The sequence below is a fragment of the Oryctolagus cuniculus genome, chromosome 5 (assembly GCF_051225735.1).
Source record: "Oryctolagus cuniculus isolate XC-2025 breed Fujian yellow rabbit chromosome 5, ASM5122573v1, whole genome shotgun sequence".
In the NCBI taxonomy this organism is placed as follows: Eukaryota; Metazoa; Chordata; class Mammalia; order Lagomorpha; family Leporidae; genus Oryctolagus; species Oryctolagus cuniculus.
Window position 1 is genome coordinate 160865290 of NC_142871.1, and position 27292 is coordinate 160892581.

The 27292-nt window shown below is 38.1% G+C and overlaps 1 protein-coding gene across 1 annotated transcript in view; it reads left to right on the forward strand.

Annotated features, from left to right (window-relative positions):
* LOC100356714 (uncharacterized) overlaps positions 1-27292 on the forward strand; it is a 322021-nt gene that overhangs the window by 34405 nt on the left and 260324 nt on the right. The window contains exons 5-6 of the mRNA XM_089333567.1: positions 1213-1403; positions 2887-2982. Of these exons, the coding sequence (XP_089189693.1) occupies positions 1213-1403; positions 2887-2982 (287 nt within the window). The remainder of the gene's footprint in view (positions 1-1212; positions 1404-2886; positions 2983-27292) is intronic.

The following is a 27292-nucleotide window of genomic DNA, read 5'->3' on the forward strand; positions in this document are numbered from 1 at the left end:
CATCTGGTACCTTAGAAGTTGAGCTGAGCTGAGTCCTTATACCAAGCACTCTGATAAGGAATGAGAGTGTCCTAGGGAGGAACTTAAGCCATTGCACCAAGCGCCCACCCCTCTACTAACTATTTGAAGTATACTTGTAAATAGAACAACTTTTTGTGCTAGACATTATACAGTACACTTTTATGCCTATTTTATTCTCTTCTATTCTGGATTGATTTTCAGCTTGGATTCTTTGAAATCTCTCAAATCATGCATTTACAGATAGCACTTAATAGATCTTTTATAATATTTTGTGGAATCACAAAAGTCTTATAGAATTTATGGAATAGTAAGTCTCTTTGTGCACTGCTTTAACATTTATGGATGTTACAGCCTTTGAAAGTTTAACAACTTATGCAAAGCAATACAGTGTCTCCACCAGCAGAGTAAGTGGACAGCTCCTTTCTGGACAGCCTAGTGTCTTTGCAGTACCCCAACTTGTTTCCCTCCAGCAAAAGGATCTATCTTCCAATGGTTCTTGTTAAATTCTAGCACTGAAGACAGGGCAGTCTTGTATTACAACTTTCAGCATTTTTTAGACATTAGAAGAGGGAGGATTATTTTATGTTTAGAGCATGCAACTGGCTAGGCGAATAGATGCGTTTTGTAGATGATACTGTTTTCAAATGGTAGAGAGATACAGAAGTAAAGCACATATTCTGTTTATATCAATGGTGGCATTTCTATGCAAATACACAAGGTAGCCCAAATAAAGTGCCACAACTGTTGTTGGGGATCCTAACTTAGGAAAATGAATCAAAGATTTCTGACTTATCCAAACCTATATACCTCCTAAATTAGTTCAAGAAGATAGCAAGGGAGTGGTAAAATGTTGAAGTAACAACATGTGATATTAACAAAGGGAAAAGTACACTCTCTACCTTCAGGTTATATTTAGTGAGTGGGGAAAAGGCTTTAATGCATAGCTATACTTTGTTCACTTTGGAATCATTGTGGGATGAACAAAGGTTTTTGTTGTTTGTTAACCTGAAAATTTCTCCTAGGCTTTAGTGATTTCCTGTGCATTAAATAGTACATAATTTGCTAAACTAGATTATGAGAAATAAGACTTAATCCCATATTAGGAAAAAGGTGGTTAGTCTACTGTGGCTCAGCCAACATTAATGTGACAAAAGCACATGTAAATCCATGTGATATTTTTGGAATAAACAGATGGGAGCACCAGGGAGGAAACTTTGGATTCTGAAGCACCCAAGAGTTCCAAGAGTCAGGAAATCTACAAAGAAGCTGATGAAGCCACCCCTTCTTACATCGAAGAGTTTGAAAAATACGCTCAAAAAGATGTAATTCTACTTGGGAGTTCAGCATTGCAACAGGTCAGCATTAAAATTGTATCAAAAACTGTAAGATTATCTGTTTTTTATAACATTGCAGGTGAAATGTCAACCCTACACAGTCTACTGATTTTGTTTCCTAGCACACCTTTTTTGGAGTACACAGAATATGAATTCAATGAATCTTTCCCCTTATTTTTAACACAGAAGTTGCACTCTTTATCATTCTCTATACTGGTGGCAACATTTGGTGTAGTGGTCAAGACGACAGTTTAAATGTATGCATCCCATATCAGACTATCTGGGTTGAATATCCAGCTCTGGCTTCTGACTCCAGCTTCCTGTTAATGCAGACCCTAGGAGGCAGTGGTGATGGCTCAAGTGATTGGGTTCCTACCACTCATGTGGGAAAACTGAATTGAGTTCCAGCTCCTATATTTGGTCCTGGCTTAGCTCAGGCTGTTGGGGTGTAAGCCAGCAAATACAGTGTTCTCTTTCCCTCTCTCTGTCTTCCTTTGTCTCTCATAACTATCCTTTTTGGTGTTGCACAATTTAATTTCACCTCATTTGATTTTATTTGGTATTACAATGATTATTTATTGCATATTATAAAATATCCACAATCAAACCTGTAACTAGCATAAAATGACTTGGATAAAATTGAGAGAAATTAGTTGTACTTCTTTGCACAAGCCCTCTATTACCATGTGAATATTATCACATGCCATTTAGAGGTGGGGATGCAGTTTGAGAAATGTGTCCTTAGGAGATTCCATTGCTATGTAAATGTCACAGAGTGTACTTACAAGAGCTAGGGTGTCTATGATGTCACTACATGATATGATCTTATGGGACCTCCATGATAAGCTCTGTCATTGACCAACATGTTTTGTGGCACATGACAATATGTGTGAAGTCACCATATAAGCAATATAACTTGGACATTCTAACTGTTTTGACTTGTGCCACACAAGAGAATCTTAGCCCACAGATTGCCTTGACTTCAGAAACATTTGTTTTGATTTCTATGTCTATAGATTCTACTTATGTGTAATACTCATACAATAGTATTGCCTCTCATTGATCAAACACAGGAAAAGGATTTTGTCTATGTGGTCACTTTATCTCTCTAGAAAGAAGAATCTTGTATGTTTATCTTCAGAGGAAGTGTGTCTGTGAGTTGTATTTGCTAAAGATAAGCTGACTCAGGCTAAAGAGGAAAAGATTTCACCAGATGAAAACAACTATTCTCAATGCCACTTTTTATAATAACAGGTCAGAGATGGAAATGTTATTTCCAACTTCAGAAATGGGAAGAATCTTAGTTGGAGTAGGGAAGGTAGTATTCTATAATTTGGAGTGTGGAAATTCCGTAACAGCCTTTAATTTCTTCATTTGTGCCACTTAGATATGAATATCCTCAGTGCATTAAGGTTACGTCTATTTTGAGCTTTCTCAAGTAAGTGACCCGAATTAACAAGTACAGCCTTTCCTAACATAGCCACGTAGATGGCTCCAGTAGTGGGCTGAATTGTGTTCTTCAAACTCCTAGCCCCTGGTACCTGTGAATGTGACCCAGTTTGGAAATACAGTCTTTGCAGATATGGTTGACTTAATGCTCTTGAGAGAGGATGATCCTGGAGTTAAGGTGGGTCCTCCATCTAATAATGATGCCCTTTCAAGTCGAAGGGGAGATAGATTTTGAGGCACAGACATACACAGAGGGCAAGACCATGTGAAGACAGATGCAGAGTTGGGAATGATGCATCTATAGCAAAGAAACATCTAGAAAAGCCACGTTCACCAGAAACTAGGAGAAAGACGTGGCATGGGTTCTCCCCTAGAGCCTCAACCTGGAACCAACTCTAGCAACACCTTGATTTCAGATCTCCGGTAACCAGACTGTAAGAAAATAAGTTTCTGCTGTTTCAACCCATCACATATTACTAATTTTTTAATGGCAGCGATGAATAGTACAGATCTTAAGGTAGTGGAACTCAGTGAGTGAGGCTCCAGCTCCTCACTGGTTTATCAGCAGTGCCTCACATCTTCATGAAGACAGGGCTCTGACAGGTGAATGATGCATGGCTCTGCTGTTGCATATAATCGTTTTTAAAATTCAGATTACATTCTCATAGATGAATTGCTCAATATATCCATTGTTTTACACACTATTGTATTGGTGCTATTGTATGTGTTTCAATTTACTGCATGCTTTCAAGAATGGCGACATGGATTCCTTTAGCATATGTGATTGCTACGTTTTATCTCCTCATTCTGTAAAAGATAAGCAGAGGAGCAGAAGGTTCACCTGTGTTGTTGTGAAGCTATCACACAGAGGGCCAGCACAGAGTCTAGGAGCCCCGTGAGAGTAAACACACTCATGGAAATTCTAGTGTTTCACAAATGTGACCACTATTTCCTCCGAGCAATGAAATTTTCCTTCCTAACTCCTCCCCTAATCTATGTCTTAAATTATGTGAAATTCAACCGACCCCGATTGCCTAAATAATTGTGAAAGAATCGTATCCTGGTGTCTGAACCTGAACACATGGACAGATTCGTATGAGGAAAGGAATCAGACCTGTGTCTGACCCCTGGGTTTGCCATTTCTTGAGTATTGGTTCACAGGCAAGTCAGTAAACTTCCTTGACTTTGGTTTTCTCATCTGCAATTTGAGAGGAACTAGATTGATTCCATTGCATTGTTTGGAAGATGAGATGAAGCATCCATAACTAATCTAGCACAAAGTAGTTGATGATTACAGAGCAGGAGGCAATATAGAGAGAAGATTCCAGTGCCTATTCTCAGACCAATGCTCTCAATGTCCTTAAGTTTACTTTATCAGAATGTTATTTAAAAGTACAAGGTAGCTCTATATGCAGGAAGAATCTTCAGATTTGGTGTTAGATATCATAGCTTCCACCTTTGACTGTGGTGTTTATATGATTTACCTCTGTGTAAAATAGGGCTACATAAATTGAACCTTCTATAGGTATGGTGGGGATTAAAGTGCCTGGGAGTTGGATTTCCCTTTCTTGTGAGTCATTTTGTATATATGTTGAGGACATTGCCTGCTCTTACTTTTTAATGCACTGGTCAACTGATAATGATAAAAGACAAGGTATTTAAATGGAGATACAGGGTGCACGTATATGTAGTTACTGATTTATATGGCCACTGGAGTGATTGATCCCCATTCTAATGTTATAGGGACTTGTGGTGGTGATGGACATGGGTGACAAAAGAATCCAGATTGAAAAAAGATGGATCTCTTTACTAAATGCTTTCCAGGGAACTAAGCTGGGAATTGCATGATGTGGAGATTATTATTTATTTATTTTTTTAAAACTCAACAAACATCGATTGTGTATCTTGGAAGGAAAAAAAAAAAAAGAAACAGAAAAAATACTTCTATATGCATAGTGAAAGAGCACTGTGAGTAAACTGAAATCTGAGTTCCCAAGCATGCCTCCTCAGCAATTGTTTTTCTCTGGTCAGAGGAGAGAACAGAGGTGAAGAGTTTGTTTTCTCCCCTGGCAGAATCACTGTGTATGGTTGTGTGCAGCTGTGTTGTGTGTGCCCATGGATGCCCGTGTATTCATGGTTTGGGCTGCATGTGTGGACATGGTTGTTAATGTGTGTGTATGGTAAGGAGCATAACAGAACCCCAGAGAGGCAGGAGAACCAACATCTCTTTCTTCCTCATGGCTTGATGTGGGGCTTATGAGAACATGATGTGACCAAGGATATAACCAAATCAAACACAATAGGAAACATGAGCTAAAGTTAATATGTGTGCTGATGTAAGTAACCCCCTGTAAACTCCCAGAAAACATGGAGGAAGAGAACTTTGCAATTGGCTGAGTTCTCATGACTAAGCTACATATTACAGGGCTATCAAAACCAAAGAGTATGATGCCAGCATAAAAATAGACATGTGGACCAATGGGGCAGCATAGAAATAAATACACACATCTACAATCAACATGCTGAAAATATTCGCTGCAGAAAGGAAAGTCTCTTCAACAAATAGTGTTAGGAGAATGAGATTTTCAAGCAAAAGTCTGAAATAATACCCTTATCTTACATTCCCTACAAAAATCAACTCACAATGGATCAAGGATCTACAGTAAGACCTGAATGTATCAAACTACTAGAAGAAAATGTAGGAGGAACACTTCAAGACATTAGTCTATGCAAACATTTATTGACTAACACCCCCAAACCCTAGGCAGTAGCAGCAAAAACAAATAGATTATTTCCAGCTAAGAAGCTTCTACACAGCAAAAGAAACAATTAGCAAAATAGAGACAACTGATAGAATGGGAGAAAACATTTGTAATCCATGCATCTAAAAGAATTAATATCCTATATAAGGAGCTCAAGAAACTAAACAATAACAAAACTAACAATCCAATTAAGAAATTGGCAAAGGATAATAGACATTTTTCAATGGAAGAAATACAACGGATACACACAAAAAAAGTTCAGGGTCACTAGCCATCAGAGAAGTATAAATAAAAAACTACAATAAGGTATCATCACACTCCAGTTGGAATGGCTATTATCAAAAACTCAAAACTAACAATTGCTGGCATGTTTATGAAGAAAACAGTACCCCAGTAAGCTGTTGGTGGAAATACAAATTAGTATCATGATTATGGGAAACAGAATAGAGATTCCTCAAAAAACTAAAAATAGGGGCCGGTGCCATGGCTTATTTGGTTAATCCTCCACCTGTGGTGCCGGCATCCCATATGGGCACCGGGTTCTAGTCCTGGCTGCTCCTCTTCCAGCCCAGCCTTCTGCTGTGGCCTGGGAAGGCAGTGGAAGATGGCCCAAGTGCTTGGTCTCCTGCACCCACATGGGAGACCAGGAGGAAGCACCTGGCTCCTGGCTTTGGATTGGCAAAGTTCCAGCTATAATGGCCGTTTTGGGGGTGAACCAAAGGAAGGAAGACCTTTCTCTCTGTCTCTCTCACTGTCTAATTCTATCTGTCAAATAAAAAAAATTAAAAAAAAAAACACTAAAACTGTATCTATCATGTGAGCCAGCTCTCACATTTCTGGGAATATATCCAATGGAAGCAACATTAGTATAAGGAAGATACTGGCAACTCTTGTGTTTTTGTTAGGCCAATTCACAAGAGCAAAGGTACATAATCACCCTAGATGTCTATTAACTGATGTCTGGGTAAAGAAAATGTGGTTTATAGACACAATAATATGTTACTCTGCCACAAAAGAATGAAGTCTTGACATTTGCAATAAAATGGATGGAACTGGAGATCATAATGCTAAGTATAATAAGCCAGACGCAAAAAGACAAATATCACACTTTTTCTTACATGTAGATATTAATATATAAAGAGTATAAAAATTGTGTGGTTATATCATTATTTGGCATAAAGGCATTATAAATATTGTCTTCACTGAATTATACCATGTAAATTACAATATGCCCCTTCTTTTCTCACTTTATGATCATTATAAATCCACATTTTGTGATATTAATATCAACGTTTTCAAGAAAAAATAGCATATTTTCATATGTGTGTATGTATGTGCTATTTAACTATAAAGTAAATATGGCAAAATGTTAAAAATTGTTAACTCATAAAATTAAATAATGAAAAGGCAAAAAATATATAGGAATAGACAAAATAGTAGAACTGAGTAGCTGTCTTTCTATTTACACATTGTATTCACTTTTTAGATCCTATAATAAAAGGCTCATGGCTGACCTTTTACTTTGCTTCTCTATCTTTCATTTTTCTCTGCTTCACCACCACTAAATTTGAGAGATTTCTTCAACGTTACAGGGAATCTCAACTCTCTATAAGTTTGCCTTTTGGCCATTTATCTTCAGTAAACTATAACAACATTTCTAAAACAAAAATATTGATGAAAATTTGCTGTTTTTTTTTTTTTACAGTAAAACATACTACATTTTATAGAAGCCTGCTACAAATTCTCCACATTAAATGTTCCACACTCACAGGATTTTATTATGTATAATTTTAAAATAAGGCATCAGTTTGAAAAATGATTTAATAATTCCACCATCTTATTTGCCCATCTTCCCTTTTAAAGTTCTTGATATATCCGACACTCTTCAGAAAGCCAAGCTTCAGTTATTAATCAGCTATAGGTTTCTGAGCTTCAAACTGACAACTTGTGCTGTGTAAGCAGAGATGAGGACAAATCGTAATTCTATACATTTATGAAGCATGATGTGATACTTTTCATATGTATATACATTGTGACATTATTAAAGCAAGCTGTTTAGTAAAACCATCATCTCATTTGCCTATTATGCTTTATAGTGAAACATTGGAGATTCACTTAAGTTATTTGAAAATATGTAATGTACTATTAACTACAGTTACTCTGCTGTGCAATAGATCTTGAAATCTATTCCTCCTATCTATATAAAAATGTACACTCTTTTGAACAGCAACTCCCCAGTCCCTTCCTCCCCAGTGTTCCAGGATGTGGTAAACATTGTTGTGCTCTGTAAGTCCAACTTTATTCAACTCCACATGTTTTACTCCGCACAGTGTCTTCCAGACCAATCCATCTTGTCACGAATGCTTCACCCTTTTTAAAAAGGATGAATTATATTCATGTGTACCTGTATATATACAACATCTCCTTTACACATTCATCCATTGGTGGGAGTTGAGGTTGTTTCCATATATTGATTATTGTAAATAATTTTGCAACAGACATAGGAGTAGAAGTATCTCTTTAACAGCTTGTTTTTTTTTCCTTTGGGCATATATTCAGAAGTAAGACTACTGGGTTAAATCAAAGTTTTAGTGTGTGTGTGTGTTTGTGTGTGTGTGTGTTTTGAAGAACCCCATATCATTTTCCATAATGGTCACACTAGTTTACATTCCCACCAGGACTGTATAAGTGTTCCTTTCCCTCTGCATCTCTCCAATGCTTGTTATCTATCATTTTTCTTTTGAAGAAAAACTTTCTAAGATGTGTGAGACGGTACCTTATTACGTTTTAAATTTGCACCTCCATAATGATCAGTGATGCTGAGAATTTTCTTGTACTATTGTCTTCTTATGAGAAATGTCTGTTAAATTCCTTCATCCTTTGTTAAATTTTAAAGTTTTCTACTAAAATACTGTAATAATCATATTATTTAATTTCTTGCTGTTGAGTTGAGTACCTTGTTTATTTTGATCTCAGGGTAATTCTAGCCTAGTAAAATGAATTTGAAAGCATTTTCCCCACTCTACTTTTTGAAACAGTTTGAATACTAGGAAGTGCTGAGTATTGGCCCTGCCAGTATTTACAATGTTTGCAGTGGGACAGGACAGAAGTGAGACTCTGAATACTTCTGGTGCCATGGAGAAGCTGATGTCTTCCTTAAACTCTCTTTTATCTTGATAGAAACCATAAGTCCTGGGAATTCCCTGTGGATGGTGTTCTTCCAGCTTGAGGAAGGACTGCATGATCAAAGAGCACCATTGCTCTTACTGTTTGATCACAGCTTACTCCCTTCATGATCCAAGGGAGTATCTTAGATGCACTCCTGAGTTCTGGTCTATTCATGATGGAATTGCCTTCAGTTAACTGCTAATAGATTTCTGTGGGTAGAGAAACTCCTTTCCACCATCTTGCTGACATCATTTCTCCATTCTTTTATTTAAAAACATGTAAAACATTTAAAAATTGGAACTAATATCCTTATCCTATCATTGAGTTCATACCTTACATACAGTCTCTGCCCCTTAAATAAATAAATAAATAAATAAATCATTCCCCAAATTAGAAAAAACACATTATTTCACTCTTCTAACATCTTACCTTGGTTTATCTAAGTGTCATATCTCTTTTTGATGCTTTGTATACCACAAAGTTGAAAATTTTGTTAGGTTCATTTATGTGCCTTTTTTTTTAACTTTTATTTAATGAATATAAATTTCCAAAGTACGGCTTACGGATTACAATGGCTTCCCCCCCATAATGTCCCTCCCACCCGCAACCCTCCCCTCTCCCACTCCCTCTCCCCTTCCGTTCACATGAGGATTCATTTTCGATTCTCTTTATATACAGAAGATCAGTTTAGCATACATTAAGTAAAGATTTCAACAGTTTGCTCCCACACAGAAACATAAAGTGAAAAATAATAGATGATTTTTTAAATGATGATGAAATCAGATCAGACCTATTGTCATGTTTAATCCCAGTGAGAGTCAAGTTGGGAATTGATAATTTCTTCTTCTTCTTCTTCTTCTTCTTCTTCTTCTTCTTCTTCTTCTTCTTCTTCTTCTTCTTCTTCTTCTTCTTCTTCTTCTTTTTTTTTTTTTACAGAAGATCAGTTTAGTATACATTAAGTAAAGATTTCAACAGTTTGCACCCCCATAGAAACACAAAGTGAAATATACTGTTTGAGTACTCGTTATAGCATTAAGTCTCAATGTACAGCACATTAGGACAGAGATCCTACATGAGGAGTAAGTGCACAGTGACTCCTGTTGTTGACTTTACAAATTGACACTCCTGTTTATGGCATCAGTAATCTCCCTATGCACCAGTCATGAGTTTCCAAGGCTATGGAAGCCCCTTGAGTTCTCCAACTCTTATCTTGTTCAGACAAGGCCATAGTCAAAGTGGAGGTTCTCTCCTCCCTTCAGAGAAAGGTACCTCCTTCTTTGAAGACCACAAAGTTGAAAATTTTGTTAGGTTCATTTATGTGCCTTTATAACCAATGCCCAGTATAGAGTTCAACAGCAACTAGTTATATATTTAGTGGATAAGTTTTTAATACATAATGTACTGGATGAAGAAATAATTGCAGAAAGATATGAACCATTCAGCTACATACATTTTTGCAAGGCCACGAATCTACATAGAATTCTCCTGTGCTGAGACTAAGCAAATGAACCATCTTTCTCTCTATTGTCATCATATTATTCTTGGTGCTGCTCCTTGTATTCAACAACATAGGTTGTTACATCAAAATAACATAGATCGAGGGTCTTAAACAGCAGTTATGAAGGCTGGAGGTCCAAAATCATAGTGGCAGCATGGTCAGTTTCTGGTGAGAGTTCTCTTCCTGTAAATGTCTTACAGATGGCTGCGAGACAGGAGCTGTGTCCTCATATGGTAGGAGAGAGAAAGAGAGAGGAAGAGAGAGATGGATGGAGAGAGAGGCATCAACAGACAAATTTGGGGACACACAATTCATCCATAGTGCTCTTTCTTAAACAACACTAGATTTTCATGAGAAATATTCTACATATATCTTAGCTCATGAAAAATTCATTTACCCTGAAGAATGTACTTATTTCTTTCACAGACATTTCAGCTGAAGTGCTTCTTATTGCTGAGTGCTTCGTTTATTTCAGGATAGGTCTTCGGATAGAAAAGAGGCCCGAGGCTGAGAGAGAGCTTGCTCAGAGACCGTGAGACCGCCAAGGCTCTGAGAAGTTGTACACCTTCTTGCTATCAGAGACCCAAAGTGCTTCTAAATACTTCTAGAAGGAGATTTGGACATACACTTTCAGCAAGGACAAAATAAAGTAAAATTTCTTATTTCTTTGCTAATATTTATAAAAATGTCTTTGATCGCTTGAAACCTGACTTGTACTGTAATACATCTGTGCCTTTTACTCTTTGGGAAAAGGAGAAATCTTTTCAAAGATATATTGAATATGCTCCTACTATGCTATTTAGATGGCTCACCATCTGTGTTTAAAGTTTCAGAGCATGTAATGGCATAATGGAACATAGTTTGAGAAGGAATAGAGAATAAATTTATATTCATGCGATAAAAATCTTCAACAAAAGCAAAAATTAGACTCAGCTTCTCTATTAAATATTTATATTACCTTCACTCCCAAAGGAAAATGAATGAAATTTATGTGTTTGTGTGTGTATGAAAGACAGTGAGAGTGAGCAAGCAAGAAATATTTGTCAGTAAAATTGTTTAAAGATGGGGCCAGTGTTGTGGCATAGTTGGTTAAGCCACCACTTAAGATGCTGCAACCAGTATGAACTGTGGTTCGAGTCCCAGCTGCTCCACTACCAATCCAGCTTCCTGCTAACAACCTGGGAAAAGCAGCAGAAGATGGCCCAAATGTTTGGGCCCCTATCACCCGCATGGGAGATCTGGAATAATCTCTTGGCTCCTGGCTTCAGCCTGTCCCAGCGCTGGTCATTGCAACCATCTGAGGAGTGAATCAGCAAATGGATGATCAATCTCTCTCTCTCTCTCTCTCTCTCTCTCTCTCTCAATTCTGACTTTCAAATAAACAAGTAAATCTTTAAAAAATTTGTGTAAGGATAATTAAAGCAGAAAAAAAGAGATGTTTGAGAAAATAATTTGAATGTGAACCCTTTGATGCTGTGTGCTATCTACCAAGTCTGTTGAAATGTGAAATCCATGCAGAATTCGCACCAATCCATGGAAACTTCTAAGTATACTGAATCCTCTCAGCCCAAGATATGGGCATATTTGCAAAGCAGGAACTGTTATACTGCAACCGCCCCATTTTCAGTGTGTCTACATGATACCAATTAATGTTAACAGTAAATATATCTGCATATGGGAAGAAACAACCTTCTTAACTTTCACCTATTTTTTTCTAATAAGTTATGGCTGACCGCAATGTTCATTAGTGACACAATAAAAAGGAGCTGGTGGTAAATAATAACAAGTCTTTGTAGTTATACGGTTCCTTTGATCAAAGCAGCTCAGAGTCTTTGCGACTCATTAATCTTGGAAATACCTTAGTGAAGTAGTAAGGTGTCAAGGATTTCTACCCTCATTTTGTATACTGAGAAACTGAGATATTTGCAGAAAACTATCCCCAAGTCACTCAATGGTTTGGTGATAGAATCAGGGAATTTGTGTATAAACTAGAGATATTAGGGAAAAGGCAAAAGTGTTCAACAGAAGCTGAAAGTTTTTGAGAAATTTTGTGGAATGCTTGGAAACAATATTGTTTCAAAAGATGTTATTTCATTTAGCTTCTATTTTGAATTATTTATTCTGTCTAGAAATGGAGAGTTGTCTACAACCTCTCATTAATGTCACTTATTGTTGGTCCATTTCATTGAAACTTTCTTTTTTTAGTATTTTTCTACATGAAGAAATAGTATACATTTCCTATGAAAATAGTTGTTAGTTACTAAAAGAATATTAATTTAGCCAACTAATTATATATATGTACATATATATAAAACCCACACTTTTATTTATGTAGTCAATTGAATATTCCATTATTTATTGATTTTGAAGAGCATCAAGAGAAATACAGTATCTTACTTTATTGCTGTTTTTACCTAAGTAGAATTTGAGTATAGGCTTTGTAATTTTACCAATGTTATTTTTTCAGAAGCAAACTGTTGAAATCTTTACTTAATATATGCTAAACTGATCTTCTGTATATAAAGAGAATTGAAAATGAATCTTGATGTGAATGGAAGGGGGGAGGGAGAGGGAAAGGGGAGGGTTGCGGGTGGGAGGGAAGTTATGGGGGGGGAAGCCATTGTAATCCATAAGCTGTACTTTGGAAATTTATATTCATTAAATAAAAGTTAAAAAAAAGAGGTCAACTCATGGGGACAGGCATTTGGCCTAGCAATTAAGATGCCAGCTATAATGCCTGCATCCGTATTGGAGTGCCTAGGTTCAAACCCCAGATCTCCTAATTGGAAATGTTTTCAGAAATTGTCTCAAGAAAATCCACAAAAGCCCTCAAGAACAGTTGGGGGATATTTATGGAAATTTGAATATGATTAAGGCATTAGAAGATGTACAAATTAGTTCTGCAACAATAATCAAGACAATATGATATAATGAAGGAATAGATGAAGAGATTAATAGAATAAAATTGAGTCCCAAAATAAAACCATAAATTATAGATTTTTTAGTTAAGAGCCAAGACAAATCAGTGGAGAAAACAATCTTTTCAACAACTGGTGCAAGAACACTGGACATTCCATTGCAGTAAAAAAAAATGGGTCTAACCACCATTCACAAAAATTAACTCAAGAATATATCATGCACTTAAATGTAAAATGCAAACCCAAAAATGACCTAGAAGATAACAAAGGAGAAAATCTAGATGACCTTGGGTATGCTGATAACTTTTTAGATATAACACCAAAGTCATGATCCATGAAAAAAATAATTGTTAAGTTGGATTTCATCAAAATGAACACATCTGCTCTGCAAAAGACACTTTCAAGAGAATTAGAAGACAAGCCATGAATTTGGGGAAAATATTTGCAAAAGACATATGTGATAAGAATTGTTATCCAAAATACACAAAGAGCTGTTAAAACTCAACAGCAGGAAACAACCAACCATTTAGCTATAAGAAACGATGTCAACAGTGAAGAAGGCAAGGGCTGTTCAAAATCATCGCATCACAAAGTGCCAATTGCTTGTTTTTTTTTTTATAATTTGTTTAACTCTACTTAGTGTAGGGTTAATCTTATGAATATAAAGTTAACTGAAAATAAATCTCTGTTAAAAAAATGAGAATTGGAAAGGGAGAGGGAAGAGGAAGAAGGGTGGGAGTATGGGCAAGAGGGAGGTAGGGTGGAAAGAATAACTATGTGCCTAAATTTGGATATATGAAATGCATGCAGTTTGTATTGTTTAAATAAAAGTAAAAAAATGATGTCAATATCATATGTTCTCAGAAATGACAAGTGAAAACAAAAAGGAGATAACACTATACAGCTGTGAGGCTGGTTGGAATATATATTTGGATGCAAAAAATTTTGAAATTCATGCATACAAGGTGTCACCAAATATTTGGCAGAAGATGTATACTATGAAAAAACTGCACATATTTCAAATTTTTTGCACCCTAATGAACTTACATTTTAATTCCATTTTCCATGAAACTTTTGAAGTACTTTTATGGTAGAAAGTGAAAAGTCAGTAACACTGATAGCACTGAATGCTGGTGAGGATGTGGAGCAACAGGAATTCTTGTTTGTTGCTGGTGGAATTCAGAATGTTACAGAAACTTGGGAAGATAACTTGGCAGTTTCTCACAAAACTGACATGTTCTTACCATTCTGTCTAGCAGGCACACTCCTTGGTCTTCATTCAAATGCATTGAAAATTAATGTCCATTTGAAAACTCCAACATGAATGTTTCTGTATTTTTATTTATAATTGCCAAAGCTTGGACTCAATCATGATGCCATTTAATAGGTAAATGGATAAAAAGTGTGATTCATCCTTACAATAAGATATTATTTAGCACTAAAAGGAAATGAGCTATGACGCTATGAAGACATGGAAAAGCCACAAATGAATATTACTAAGTAAAAGAGACCAACCTGAAAAAGCTATCTACTGCTTCATTACAACTACATGACATTCAGAAAAGGCAAAATTGTGGAGACAGTAAAAAGAGCAATGTGTTCCTGGAGTTGGGGGGAGAAGCATGAATCTCTGGAGTACGAGGGATGTTTGGGGGAGTGAAAATGTTCTGTATTATATTACAGTGTTGGACATATGTTGCCATACATCTGTTCAACCCCATAGAGTCTACAACCCTAAGAGTCAATGACAATGTAAACCATGGAATTTGCTTGTTAATGGTGTTTCAATGTAGGCTTATAAATTTGATACATATACTGCTCGGGTGCAGGATGTCAGTAGTGGGAGAAGCTGTGTGTGTGTGTGTATGTGTGTGTGCATGTGTGTAGTAAGGGTGGAGTGAGGGTACATGAGAATTGCATATATATTTCCTGTTCAATTTTGCTATGAACCTAAAATTAATCTTAAAATGCATTTAATTTTTAAAAATTTGTGTTTTGAGATGTGATAATACTAGAGCTATGAACAAAATTAAGTTTATTAAGCATTATTATTACCATGTATTAGCCATTTGGGCAGAAATTTTCATCTCACTTCATATTTTCTGCATAAAGCAATGGAAAGTAGGTGTGATGGTCCCCAGGTTTCAGATGAAGAAATTAAAGCTGAGAGATTGTTATTTTCCCCTCATCTGCCACCAGGGATTCCCAGGTGCCCCTTGACTCTTGCTGCAACTCCTCCTGGTGCTATGTAGCCCCTTCTTTGTGACTAATGCTGTAGCATTCCGTTATAGGAGGTCACACATGAGTACGCTTTCCAATTTCTGCATCGTGGTGTCTTTCATTCCTCATAGCTTTCCTTTAGAGTCATTAAAACTCAAGTCTCACATTTGAGAGGATTGACTAAAATATATTTAAACAGCATGCCATTCAAATTATTTTTTAAAAAGCAATTTTCTACTGTAGATTTAGAAACCAACGGATCTACTTTAGCCAGCATAATTTTCGATTAACTAATTTAATCTGTTCAAAATTACATAAGCAAACCTGAAACAAGCCTTCATCTGTTTTTTGCCTTTGGATGTAACATAATATTTTCAAAAATGAACCAAATAGAGTAATTAGCCCCCAGGCAGAGCAAATGACTCTAATAACCATCTCTCACACATTGCTTTGGTGGGAAGACTGAAAATGAAAATGAAAATGTGGCAGCCCACGGGTTAAGCTCTGCATGTGCCCTACTAAGTAAAGGCTTGGTATATTAATACACAGAATTATCTCACAGGAGATGTTCAGAAAGAGAGGAAAGTTGATACCTTCCCTGTAGGCTATCAGAAAGTCTCTTCCAGTGCTGGACTACCTAGCAGCAAAGAGGGAGAATCTATTTTCCAATTCTTTAGTTTAATTCACTTGACTGGTTTCAGTTCCAATATTGGTGGATGTAGAAGATCACAAATACAATATTGCAGTCATAGGTGATAGGAGTCAAATTTTTCATATTTTGAAAAGGATGTGTAATTTATGGGAGGGGTTAGGAAGTCTGCTTCTGGGTCTCTGACTAGCTTCATGTCACTGGAACACAACACTCAATCTTGGCCCTGGTTTTCACATTTACTTAGAGGCCAGGATTTGATTGTTCCTGAAGTTCCTTTCAGTTTTAAAATTTCAATACTACTACTATATTGCTATTTATTTATTGTTTATTTGAAAGGCAGAGTCACAGGGAAAGAGAGATCTTCTATCCGCTGGTTCACTAAAAAAATGGCCACCACAGGTAGGTCTGGCCAGACCTGAGTCAGGAGCCAGGAACTCCATCCAGGTCCTCCACGTAGGTGACAGGGGCCCAAGCACTTAGGCCATCTTCTGATGCCTTCCCAGATGGATTAGCAGGGCGCTGGGTTGGAAGCAGGGTAGCTGGACTCGAACTTGCCCTTAGATGTGGGATGCCTTGATCACAATCAGTGGCTTAATCTCCTGTGCCACAGTGCTGTTTCTGCTACCTTATATTTAAGTTACTGGGGCTGGTGCTGTGCTACAGCAGTAAAGCCTTCTCCTGCAGTGCCAGCATCACATATGGGTGCTAGTTTGAGTCCCGGCTGCTCCACTTCTGATCCAGTTTCCCACTACTGCTAAATTCCTCTAATTTAGCAGTAGAAGATGGCCGAAGTACTTGGGCCCCTGCACCCATGTGGGAGTCTGGAGGAGGCTTCTGGCTCTGGGCTTTGGATTGGCCCAGCTCCAGCCATTGCAGCCATTTGGGAGCGAACCAGCAGATGGAAGATCTTTCTCTCTCTGCATCTCTCTCTTCTTGTCTATAATTCTGCCTTTCAAAAAATAAATAAATCTTAAAAAATAAATATAATAGTTATTAAAAAGATAGCAGGTAACTCTTAAATCCATGATATGGCCAATAGAATTCTTTCTTTGCTGGGCATTTTCTTCTTTGTTGGTTCATTATATTTTACATCAGTATCTATCACTTTTTTGAGCATTAGAACCACCTGGTGTACATGGTACGTTGTGAATTTTTGTTGCTGTGGTTTGGTGTGTGACTGGCATGGTTTGGTATGTGACTAGGTACATGACTAGGAATCTACAGTTTGTAGAAATGCTCCAAGAATGCTGATGTGAACTGTCCACAGGCATTGCTTTCAGCAGCTGTTCCCTCCCAATTCCTGCTGAGCAACAGTTCTGCACTTCTCTCTCTAGCAGCCACTGTTCTTACAGGGTCACAACTGCCTGATTCTCACTGTGGGATGACAGAGTAGTCAGTATGCCCTTATCAGGAAGGCAGAGTTTGAATAGCCATAGAGACGATTCTGAACCTGCTCTGAGGGTGTGTTGGGGCAAAGGTGGCAGAGGGGGTTTTTAGAAAGGATTTTGACTCCCTCCATGGTTAAGAACCACTGATTGAAATAATATGATTATATACTGTATAATTCACTTAACATTATTTTTGTCTCCAATGTGTATGTGAGAGTATGTCAAAAAGTTTGTGGAAAATGGAATTAAAATGTAAGTTTATTTTGGTGCAAATTTGTGTTAAATTCATGTATAGTTTTTTTTTTTTTTATTTGACAGGTAGAGTCATAGTGAGAGAGAGACAGAGAGAAAGGTCTTCCTTCTATTGGTTCACTCCCCTAATTGCTGCCACGGCCGGCGCTGCACCGATCCAAAGCCAGGAGCCAGGTGCTTCCTCCTGGTCTCCCATGCGGGTGCAGGCGTCCAAGCACTTGGGCCATCCTCCACTGCACTCCCAGGCCACAGCAGAGAGCTGGAATGGAAGAGGAGTAACTGGGACTAGAACCCGGCGCCCATATGGGATGCCGGCACCGCAGACGGAAGATTAACCAAGTGAGCCACAGCGCCGGCCCAGATGTATAGTTTTTAAAAAAGTTATTGATTTACCTAGCTGAAAGGCAGAGTGAAAGAGACAGAGACAGAGAGACAGAGAGAGAGAGAGAGAGAGAGAGAGAAAGGGAGGGAGAGAGAGAGCTATTTTCTGTTCAATATTTTACTCCCCAAATGCCAACAATCGCCAAGGCAGGGCCTGGCCACAGCTAGGATCCAGGAACTCCATCTGCAAATCCAACAATGGGTGGCAAGAACTTAAATACTTCAGCCATCATATACTCCCCCTCCGCCCTCTGCAGTTGCGTTAGTAGGAAACTGGATCTGAACCAGGACAGCCAGGACTCAAACCAGGCATTCTGGTAACGGATGTAGGTGTCCTATGTGGTGACAACCCACTGCACCACAATGCCTGGCCTGCATATATATATATATAATGCACATTTTCATGGACTTCTTGAAGATTCCTTATATTACAATGTAAAACATTTGTAGAGAGAAAGGCAAAGCAGGAAGCTTTGTCAAAGGAAGAAGTATCCGCTCTCCATAATCTTTTGTAGAACTAACTTCTTACTTTTTTGGTGCTGTTATCTGCTCCTTTTTCTATTTAAGTTCTTCCCTTATTTTCATCATTTGCTGCTGTGTTATTTTGTGGATGTGGAATGGAGAGCTCCATCCCAAAATTTATTTGTGATATCAAGACTTGTGATGCTACAATCATACCCCATGAGAGTATGGAAAGTTTATTACTTTCTGGAAAGAGCAGGATGGGCTCACAAGCACATACGAAAATGACTTGAGAAAGGAGGAAGGAAAGACTCATTTGGCTTTCATTGTGGTTAGGAGGGTGGGGGTTACGAAAATCCCACTGGCACCAGGGGTAGATGGGTCTAGAGTATCACACTAGCTACCGACCTGTGGGGTAGGAAGAGGAGCAGGAAAGGATGGGATTGGAAGCTATCAGCAGTCAAATCTCAAAAACAAAATAGGACTCTTCTATCTGTCCTCGGATCACATCAGGGTTAATTTTTTTTTTTTTTTTGCAACATTTAGGGTGGAAGCATACATTACTGATTTTATTTCTTTTTCCATCCCCAAGGTAGATATTTTTTAAAGCTACAGATTTTCTTCTAAGCACTATTTTGCTATATTCCTCTAATTTAGACAGGGTTTATGATAATTATCACTTAGGTCAACATATTTTCAAAATGTCTCCATTGACCAACAGGCTTTTTAGAGACATACCCTTTAATTTCCAAATAGTTGAGCACTTTTTCTGAATATATTATTGCCGTTGATTTATAGTTTAATGTAATTGGGATCAGAATCATTTGCAATTTATTACAGTTTGTTCCAAGTTCCAGTCTACAGTTTTCATATATGCTTACTTGAAAATATTATGCATTTTGTATTTTTCAAACATTTTATTAATATAAGGATAACAAGTTTCTATATTTCATAGGTAAAGTTCTAAAATGATGACCATATTTCCCCCCTCCCTCCTGCCTTCAATCCTCCTCCTCCCTTCCTTTTTTTCTTTAATTTTTGCAACAACACAATTTGGTGTATTTCTACCCCCTATTTCTATGATTGTCCAATATGAAAAGTTATTTGATATTGTTGTTAAAATTTTATACATTTTTATTACTTTAAAATTTTTTTCCAATGAGTCATTGAAAGAAAGATATTAACATTTTCAAGTGTGATTGTCTTTTTCTTTAGTTTTATCAACTGTTGCTTCATGTATCAGACAACTTTATTAATACATAGTTTACCTTTAAGAATGTTACTTTTATTTCTTCATGATAAAGTGCTCCTCTATTCTTGGTCATACATTTCATCTTCAGATATGCCTTATCTAATGAATATCAATCCATGTGATTCTTTATGCTTAATGTTTGCACATTTTATGTTTTTTATTCAGTTTCCTTCAAAATGCTGTATTAGGTGTGTTTCATATTAACAGTATGTAATTAAGTCTGGTAATCTCTGCCTTAGTATTAAGGTATTTATACCATTTATATTTAATAAAATTCCTAATACTTTTCAGTTTACATATGTCATGTAGGTATTTGATTTCTGTATATACTCTGTGCTCCTTGGGTCCAATTTGCTGCCTTTCTGGGAGTAATTGTTTTGTGATGAGTGAGGTAGATTTTTCTTATATCCAATTTGTCTATCCTGTTAATATTTTGATATGCTTCCTTGGTATTTTATTTACCTTAATGACATTTTAGAGACTATAATGCACATATTTAACTTATTACAGTCAGCCTTCAAAAATATTTTACTGATTCACAAAATTTTGAGAACTTTACAGAAACATATTTCAAATGATGAAACATGCATATTTTGTGCTCCTATTGTTACATAGATTTTCTTCTGTAAATTCTGTAACCTCCAATAAAGCACTATTATAAGTTTCTGTTAAATATTTCTATAGACTCTTAAAGAATGTGTCATAATTTTATGCTTTATGTTTGCTACCATATTATTATTTCTGGTATCCTTAATTTCTCCCTGTAAAACTGGAATTCCCTGTGGTATGATTCATTTCAAAGTGCCAAGTTTCCTTGATCTATTCTAGAGTTCTTGAGAACAAGAGAGCTGTGATTTACTTTCCCATAAGGGGAAAGCATGACATTTGTCCCTTGGTGTCTGTGGGGGAAAGTCTTTCTTACAAAGTGATGCAGTGTTTGCATATATCCTATATACATCCTTAGGCATACTTTAAATTATCTTTAGATAACTTTATAATATCTAAAACCATGTAAATAATTGTTTTACAGTATCCTTTAGAGAATGATAAAAAGGAAGACTGTTCATGCTCAGAACATACAGTTTTTTTAAATACTTTCTGTCTCTGGTTGTAGGACATCTGTGGCTGTGGAATTCATGGATATAGAGAACTGACTGGCATTAGATAGATTTCGTTCATGCTTGAGTTATACTGATCCTGGCCCTGAGTTCAATATTATTAATAATGATACAAGGTATCCAGACACTGGATGAGGCAATTCACCTGTTGTACAGGAAGGACTAAAGTAACATCTATACTGTGTGATGAAGCTGTGGAAAAGTGCCTAATTTTGTGGATTTCTGGGATGATGACTGATAAACATGAAGGCAACATAGAGACTAAAATCCAAAGTAATCGGCTTTCATGTTAACTAATTTCAGAAAGATGTTAAAGCCACCTCAGTCAGTGCTGGTTGATTTGCCTGTTTCAAAAGGTTAAACTTGCAAGTAAAGCAGATTATGCACATGAGGAGCTGTGGAAGAATTGCAGAAGGCCGGCGCCGCGGCTCACTAGGCTAATCCTCCACCTAGCGGCGCCGGCACACCAGGTTCTAGTCCCGGTCGGGGCTCCGGATTCTGTCCCGGTTGCCCCTCTTCCAGGCCAGCTCTCTGCTGTGGCCAGGGAGTGCAGTGGAGGATGGCCCAAGTGCTTGGGCCCTGCACCCCATGGGAGACCAGGAGAAGTACCTGGCTCCTGCCATCAGATCAGCGCGGTGTGCCGGCCGTAGCGTGCCGGCTGCGGCGTCCATTGGAGTGTGAACCAACGGCAAAAGAAAGACCTTTCTCTCTGTCTCTCTCTCTCACTGTCCACTCTGCCTGTCAAAAAAAAAAAAAAAAAAAAAAGAGGAAGAATTGCAGAAATACTTAAGTGTTGTACAGGGAAACAGAATAATGGAAGGGTTAGAAGGCTGGTGCAGACTCCTCCTCCTTCTGTATCTCATTCTTGTTCTCTTCCTCCACCTCCTCCTCCACTTCCCCCTTTTTTCCCTAGAGCATCATGGGCTTATAAGTCTTCATGCCAGCCCCTTCCTGACCTTAGAAAATTAGGCAAATCTTAACTGTTAAAATGATCATATTAAATGTTAAAGTCAACATAGGTTTAAGTGTAAAAGTGATCATATAAATAACATAAATACCAGTGCCTGGTAATAATAATAGAATTAAAAAGGAAGAAAAGTCCAATATGGGAAACAGTCCACACAGCAGACTCCTAGAATGTCATTCACTTTAAATAGCACTCTGACCTCACAATCAACCCTTAAGGCTTCCTGGTCTGGCTGAAAGGCCTGTGAGAGCATTTCAGACATGGAAAGCCAAGACTCTGTGGCAAAAAATATCCTACATGAAGGATTTCTGTGAGACCTCAGTGGAAAGAAAGGGGCATCAAAGAAGGATGTACTCTTCTCTGAAAGGAGGAGAGAATATCCACTTTGCTTATGCCTGTTTCCAAATACTGATGGAATCTATGGTCACAAAATGGCTTCCATAGCCTTGGCAGCCCATGGAAAGAGCCTTGGGTGATCACTGATGTCATAAATTAGAGTGTTAATTGTTAAAGGAACAACATGAGTCACTGTGCACCTACTCCCCGTGTAGGACCTCAGTCTTTTATGAGTTGTACTATGAGAATCAACTACAAATCTTGTACTCAAACTGTACTCTACATGTTGTATGTGTATGTGGATGCAAACTGTTGAAATCTGTGCTTAACATGAAGTTGGTCCTCTGTATATAAAATCAAATGAAAAATGAACCATAATGAAGAAGGGGATGGGAGAGAGAGAGGGAGGTAGCATGGGAGTAAGGGTGGGAGGGTGGGTATGGGGGAAAGAACCACTATATTCCTCAAGTTGTACCTATGAAAAATATATTCATTAAATAAAAGATTTTTAAAAAATTAGGTGAATATTCAGTTGTAGCCATCTTACATTTCTTTTTCTTCCCCACATTGCTCTGTCTGGGCTATAGGCAGCCATGTTGGCTTCTCCTAGGAGAGGATCATCAGTTGCTGGACTTTATTTGAGTGTGTATCTTTATGAGCTGAGCTCTCAAATAGGCGTAAGGGAAAAATATTCTATGATTTTTCAGGCTACTCAGTTTCATTTTATTTTTGTATGGGGGCTCTCTCTTGAGACTTCTTAAGTGGAAACAGAAGTCTTTCTTGCCTTTATCTTCAAACTCTCCTTTCTTTTTCTTCATTGCTTGGTTTTATTGTGTGTTGGTCAGCTTTTCATCACTATAACAAAATACCTGAGAGAAGCTACTCATAAAGAAAAGCTGCTCCTATTGGCTAATGATTTTAGAAGTTCACAGTCCAACATTAGGTGCCCCTCATGGATTTGGCTGCTTGGTGATGTCAGAATTTGACAAGTAGAATGAATAGAATGATCACATAGTGAGCCAGGGAGAAGACTGAGGGACCAGGTTCAACTTGGCTTTTATAAGCAATCCTATTTGAGATCTATCTTCTGAGTATGAGTCCATAGTGACGTAAGGACTTTCCACTAGACCCACCTCCTTGACACCATAATTGGTATCGCCATCTTCTTACTATTATCAATTCAAGATCGGAGATTCAATCATCTTCATGAATTCAGGAGCAGGTTTTTATCTCCTCTTCTCCAGATTCTTCTCACATCCTACGAAGTTGCTATAGATCATCCAATATGTGTGCAATAACTTCAGCTTTTCACTGGTGACTTAAATTAGTATCTCCAACCAAGATCCCTAAATTACTTTCAAGATGCCACTCCTGTATGTTCCTGTTTCTTAGAACTCTTTGCATCAAATCTCTTCTTGAATTCTTTGCTTCTATGTGGTTATCCATACTAGAAACCTAAACATCATTTTCAATTCCTACCTTTCCCTTAATCAAAGCAACTAACTTGTTCATCTATTTACCACGTGTGCATTTATCTATTCCTGCTTCTCCTCTCCAGCCCCACTGCCACATTCCTAAAGTTGTAGTCCTATCCCCTCCTGCTGTGGCTACACCTTCTGATTACCTAACTGCAAGGTAATCAGTCTCCACCTTGCTGCTATGCAGTCTTCCTAAAATGACAATCTAATTAGTTTACAACCCAATGTGAAATCTGTAGTTGTTTCTCTTTCATCTATAATGACTGTCATATAAGAGACTCAATATTATTTTTGAAAGAGTGAAATCAAAGATATACTGAAATACATTCAAGTCTTTTTGCTCTTTGTTGCCTGTCAGCTTTTCCTACTTGACCTACTTTCTTGCCATTTGCCCTTTAAACTCTATCAATTGTCAAATATTTATCAATTCTAAGGCATGTTTCATTCCTCCCTCCCTTCTCTCTCTCTCTCTTTCTCTCTTCCTTCCTCCCTCCCTCTCTCTCTCTCTCTCTCTCTCTCTTTCTTTTTTGAGACATCTGTCTTGATGGTGTCTTCCAGTGAAACTCGATTGATTCTTTCCTTCAGTTCTACCTGAGTTTTGCAGAAACTTTGACTGTGGCAATTAATTATCTGCTTACTTCTAGATCAGACTCTCAGAGGTGGTATCCAACCTTGTAGGAAACAAAAAAATAAGTCTTTAAAAACTAGGAAATCATTTTAAGATTGAAGATGCATTTAGAGAACATGTAATGTGGGCAAATCATGTAAGAAACAGAATAACAGAATTAATTTTCTATTTTTATTTTCTTTTCCATTGTGGAAGAAGTAATAAATAAGAAAGTACTGGAAAAAAGTAGTTGAATTATTTTTTAAAAAAGAAGCTATATGCTGAGTATTGAGCACAAACAGGAAGAAATCTCCTGGGCTTTCATTAACATAGCTCAGGCAACTAGAGGCAGTTTTGTTGACTTTAAGAGTTTGCCAGAAGGGTTTGGACAGTCTAGGTAACATCAACAGCTGGAGGTAACATAGGTAAAGGAAAGGGCAGGCACTTCTAAGAGTAGAGAAAAGAAAAGAAAAATGTTAACAGTATCACAGTAGCTAACTAGCTGAGATAAGGTACTTTTATACTTTTAAAAACTCTGGTTGGGTCTGGCATTGTGGTACAGCCACTGAAGCTGCTGCTTGCAATGCCAGCATCCAATATGGATGTCCACTCAAATCCCTGCTGCTGTACTTCTGGTCCCGCTCCCCCTAATATGCTTGGGAAAGCAGCAGAAGATGGCCAAGTACTTGGATCTCCATGGGAAACTCAGATGGAGTTCCTGGCTCCTGGCTTCAGCCTGGCCCAGCCACAGCTGCTGCAGTCATTTGGAGAGTGGAACAGTGGACGGAAGGTCTCTCTCTCTCTGTATGTCCTTCTCTCTCTGTAACTCTGCTTTGCAAATAAATAATTAAATCCTCTTAAAAATTAATTTTTTAAATTTATGACATATAATGCCTTAATTATTAACCTTTTGATTTTAGAAATGATTTTTTAATAAAAACTTTTTGGAAGGATGGAATTCTTTTTGTTATTAATTTTTTATTTATTTGAAAGATTTACAGAGAGAGGAATAGACAGAGAGAGAGAGATCTTCCATCCGCTGGCTCACTCCCCAAATTGTCGCAAAGGCTGGAGCTGTGCTGATCCAAAGCTAGGAGCCAGGAGCCAAGAGCTTCCTCTGGGTCTCCCATGTGGGTGCAGGGGCCCAAGGACTTGGACCATCTTCCACTGCCATCTCAGGCCACAGCAAAGAGCTGGATTGGAAGAGGAGCAGCCAGGACTAGAACCCGCGCCCATATGGGATGCTGGCACTTCAAGCCAGGGCTTTAACCTGCTGTGCCACAGCGCCGTCCCCCTAAAAAACTTTTTTTTTAATAAAACACTTGCAGATGACTTCTGACTTTGGTATTTGTGTAGACTGTTTTCTTGCATTAGTATTATTGCTCCATCTTTATTCATTTTCAGTGCACTGTCTAGTGAGCCAAATCCATTAGATGCATCACAACACTGGTTCTTAGAAGGCATGGGTCATCTTTAAGAGGCTGCACTAATATTTCTAGATATAATAAGAATATGCTTTAATCAGGAAAATTGGAGAGGATGTGGGAGTCAGAACTTCTTTTATCTTTGGGCAAACTAATTGAAAACATTTAGTCTATTGTTTTAAAAACTGTAAGCTGGACAAATGGGATCTCTGCCTTGTGATAAAAAAAGTAAGGAAACATTGTCATGGTATAAAATGAATACTGTGCTGGAAGTCTTGTGACATCGTGTTCCAGTGTGTGAACTTACACATTGCTTGATTTCACTCTAGTTCCATGTTCTCATCATAGAACAAAGGGAATGAGACTTGCCTTTCTTACTTCATAATGCTGTGAAAGACAAATTCAGTCAAGTATCTGAAAGTGTTTTGGCATTTTGGGGTAAATTACAATTTTTCCATGTTTATGATTACACTCTAGGTTCCTGAGTAACCCGCCAGTCCCTGAGTGAAGTTTTTAGGCTGATACTTGTGAGAGGGACAATATCTGTGAGAGTGAAGGTTCTGGAGCTTAGAAACCAGAATTTGAATTCCAGCTCTACTGTTTTCTATTAGGGATTGCTGGGGCCAATCTTCTCAGGGAGGCCTGCCTGGCGCTTTCCACACCCAAGAGTGAATGGGTGATTCTGAACTTCACATAACCTCTGTTGACTGACTTCTGGTAATGGGGTGCTTAACTGCTTCTTGTGACCACAGGAGGATGGAGGAGGCTGCCTTGTTGCTCCCCTAGGCTTCTATACTGAGCCTCTCAGAGTTGGTTGTCTACCTACTTCCCAGGGCTGAGAGTACATGGGAGGGGCCGCTCAGATACTTCCAGGGAACCAGCAGGATAGACAAAGCTGCCCAACTATTTAGGGGACCAACTGCATGTGAAATTGCTCAAAGTGTGCCACTCAGATTCTTCCTAGTGGGTGGGGTCTCTTTCCTTGCTCACAGGGCTGGATCTTTGACCTGGATCATAGGACCTTGGGTGAGTAGGGGTCTCAGGAGGGCTCTATACAGCAAAAGCCTGTGTGGAAGAGAGTACGACATGGATTGGGCTCATTCTTTAGGGCAATATAGCAGTGTAGCTCCCTGTTAGCTTCCTAAACTAGACCCAGGGCCTCAAAGGCCACAAGGTTTTCCAGCAGTAAATACTTCAAGTGTCTGTGATGTGAACAAGGACTACTAGGGGCCTCGTGCTTACTGTTTCCCAGCTGAGTGAAGTCTTTCTTGGTTCAGGGTTGATCTTGAGAGATGAAATGACAGGTGCTATGTGTTTAGTTCCCTTCTTTGTAAGGCTGTGTTGTATCTTTGTGCTCTTCAATATCTAGTCTTACACTCATTTCCTGCCCCATTCCACAGCCTGTGGAGTTGTCCTCCACGTTGTGTTGCCCAAGACTGGGTGATGGGTGGTAGAGGCAGTCCCTTGATTGTCAGAAGCTCAGTCTATGGGCACTGGCCTGGGAGTTGGAACCATTGGGAGCTGCCTGGCACTGGGTATTACCATGATGGGCTTGGTGCTGGACCCAGTGCTAATTCTTGAACTTAATTCCCTTTCCCTCTCTGA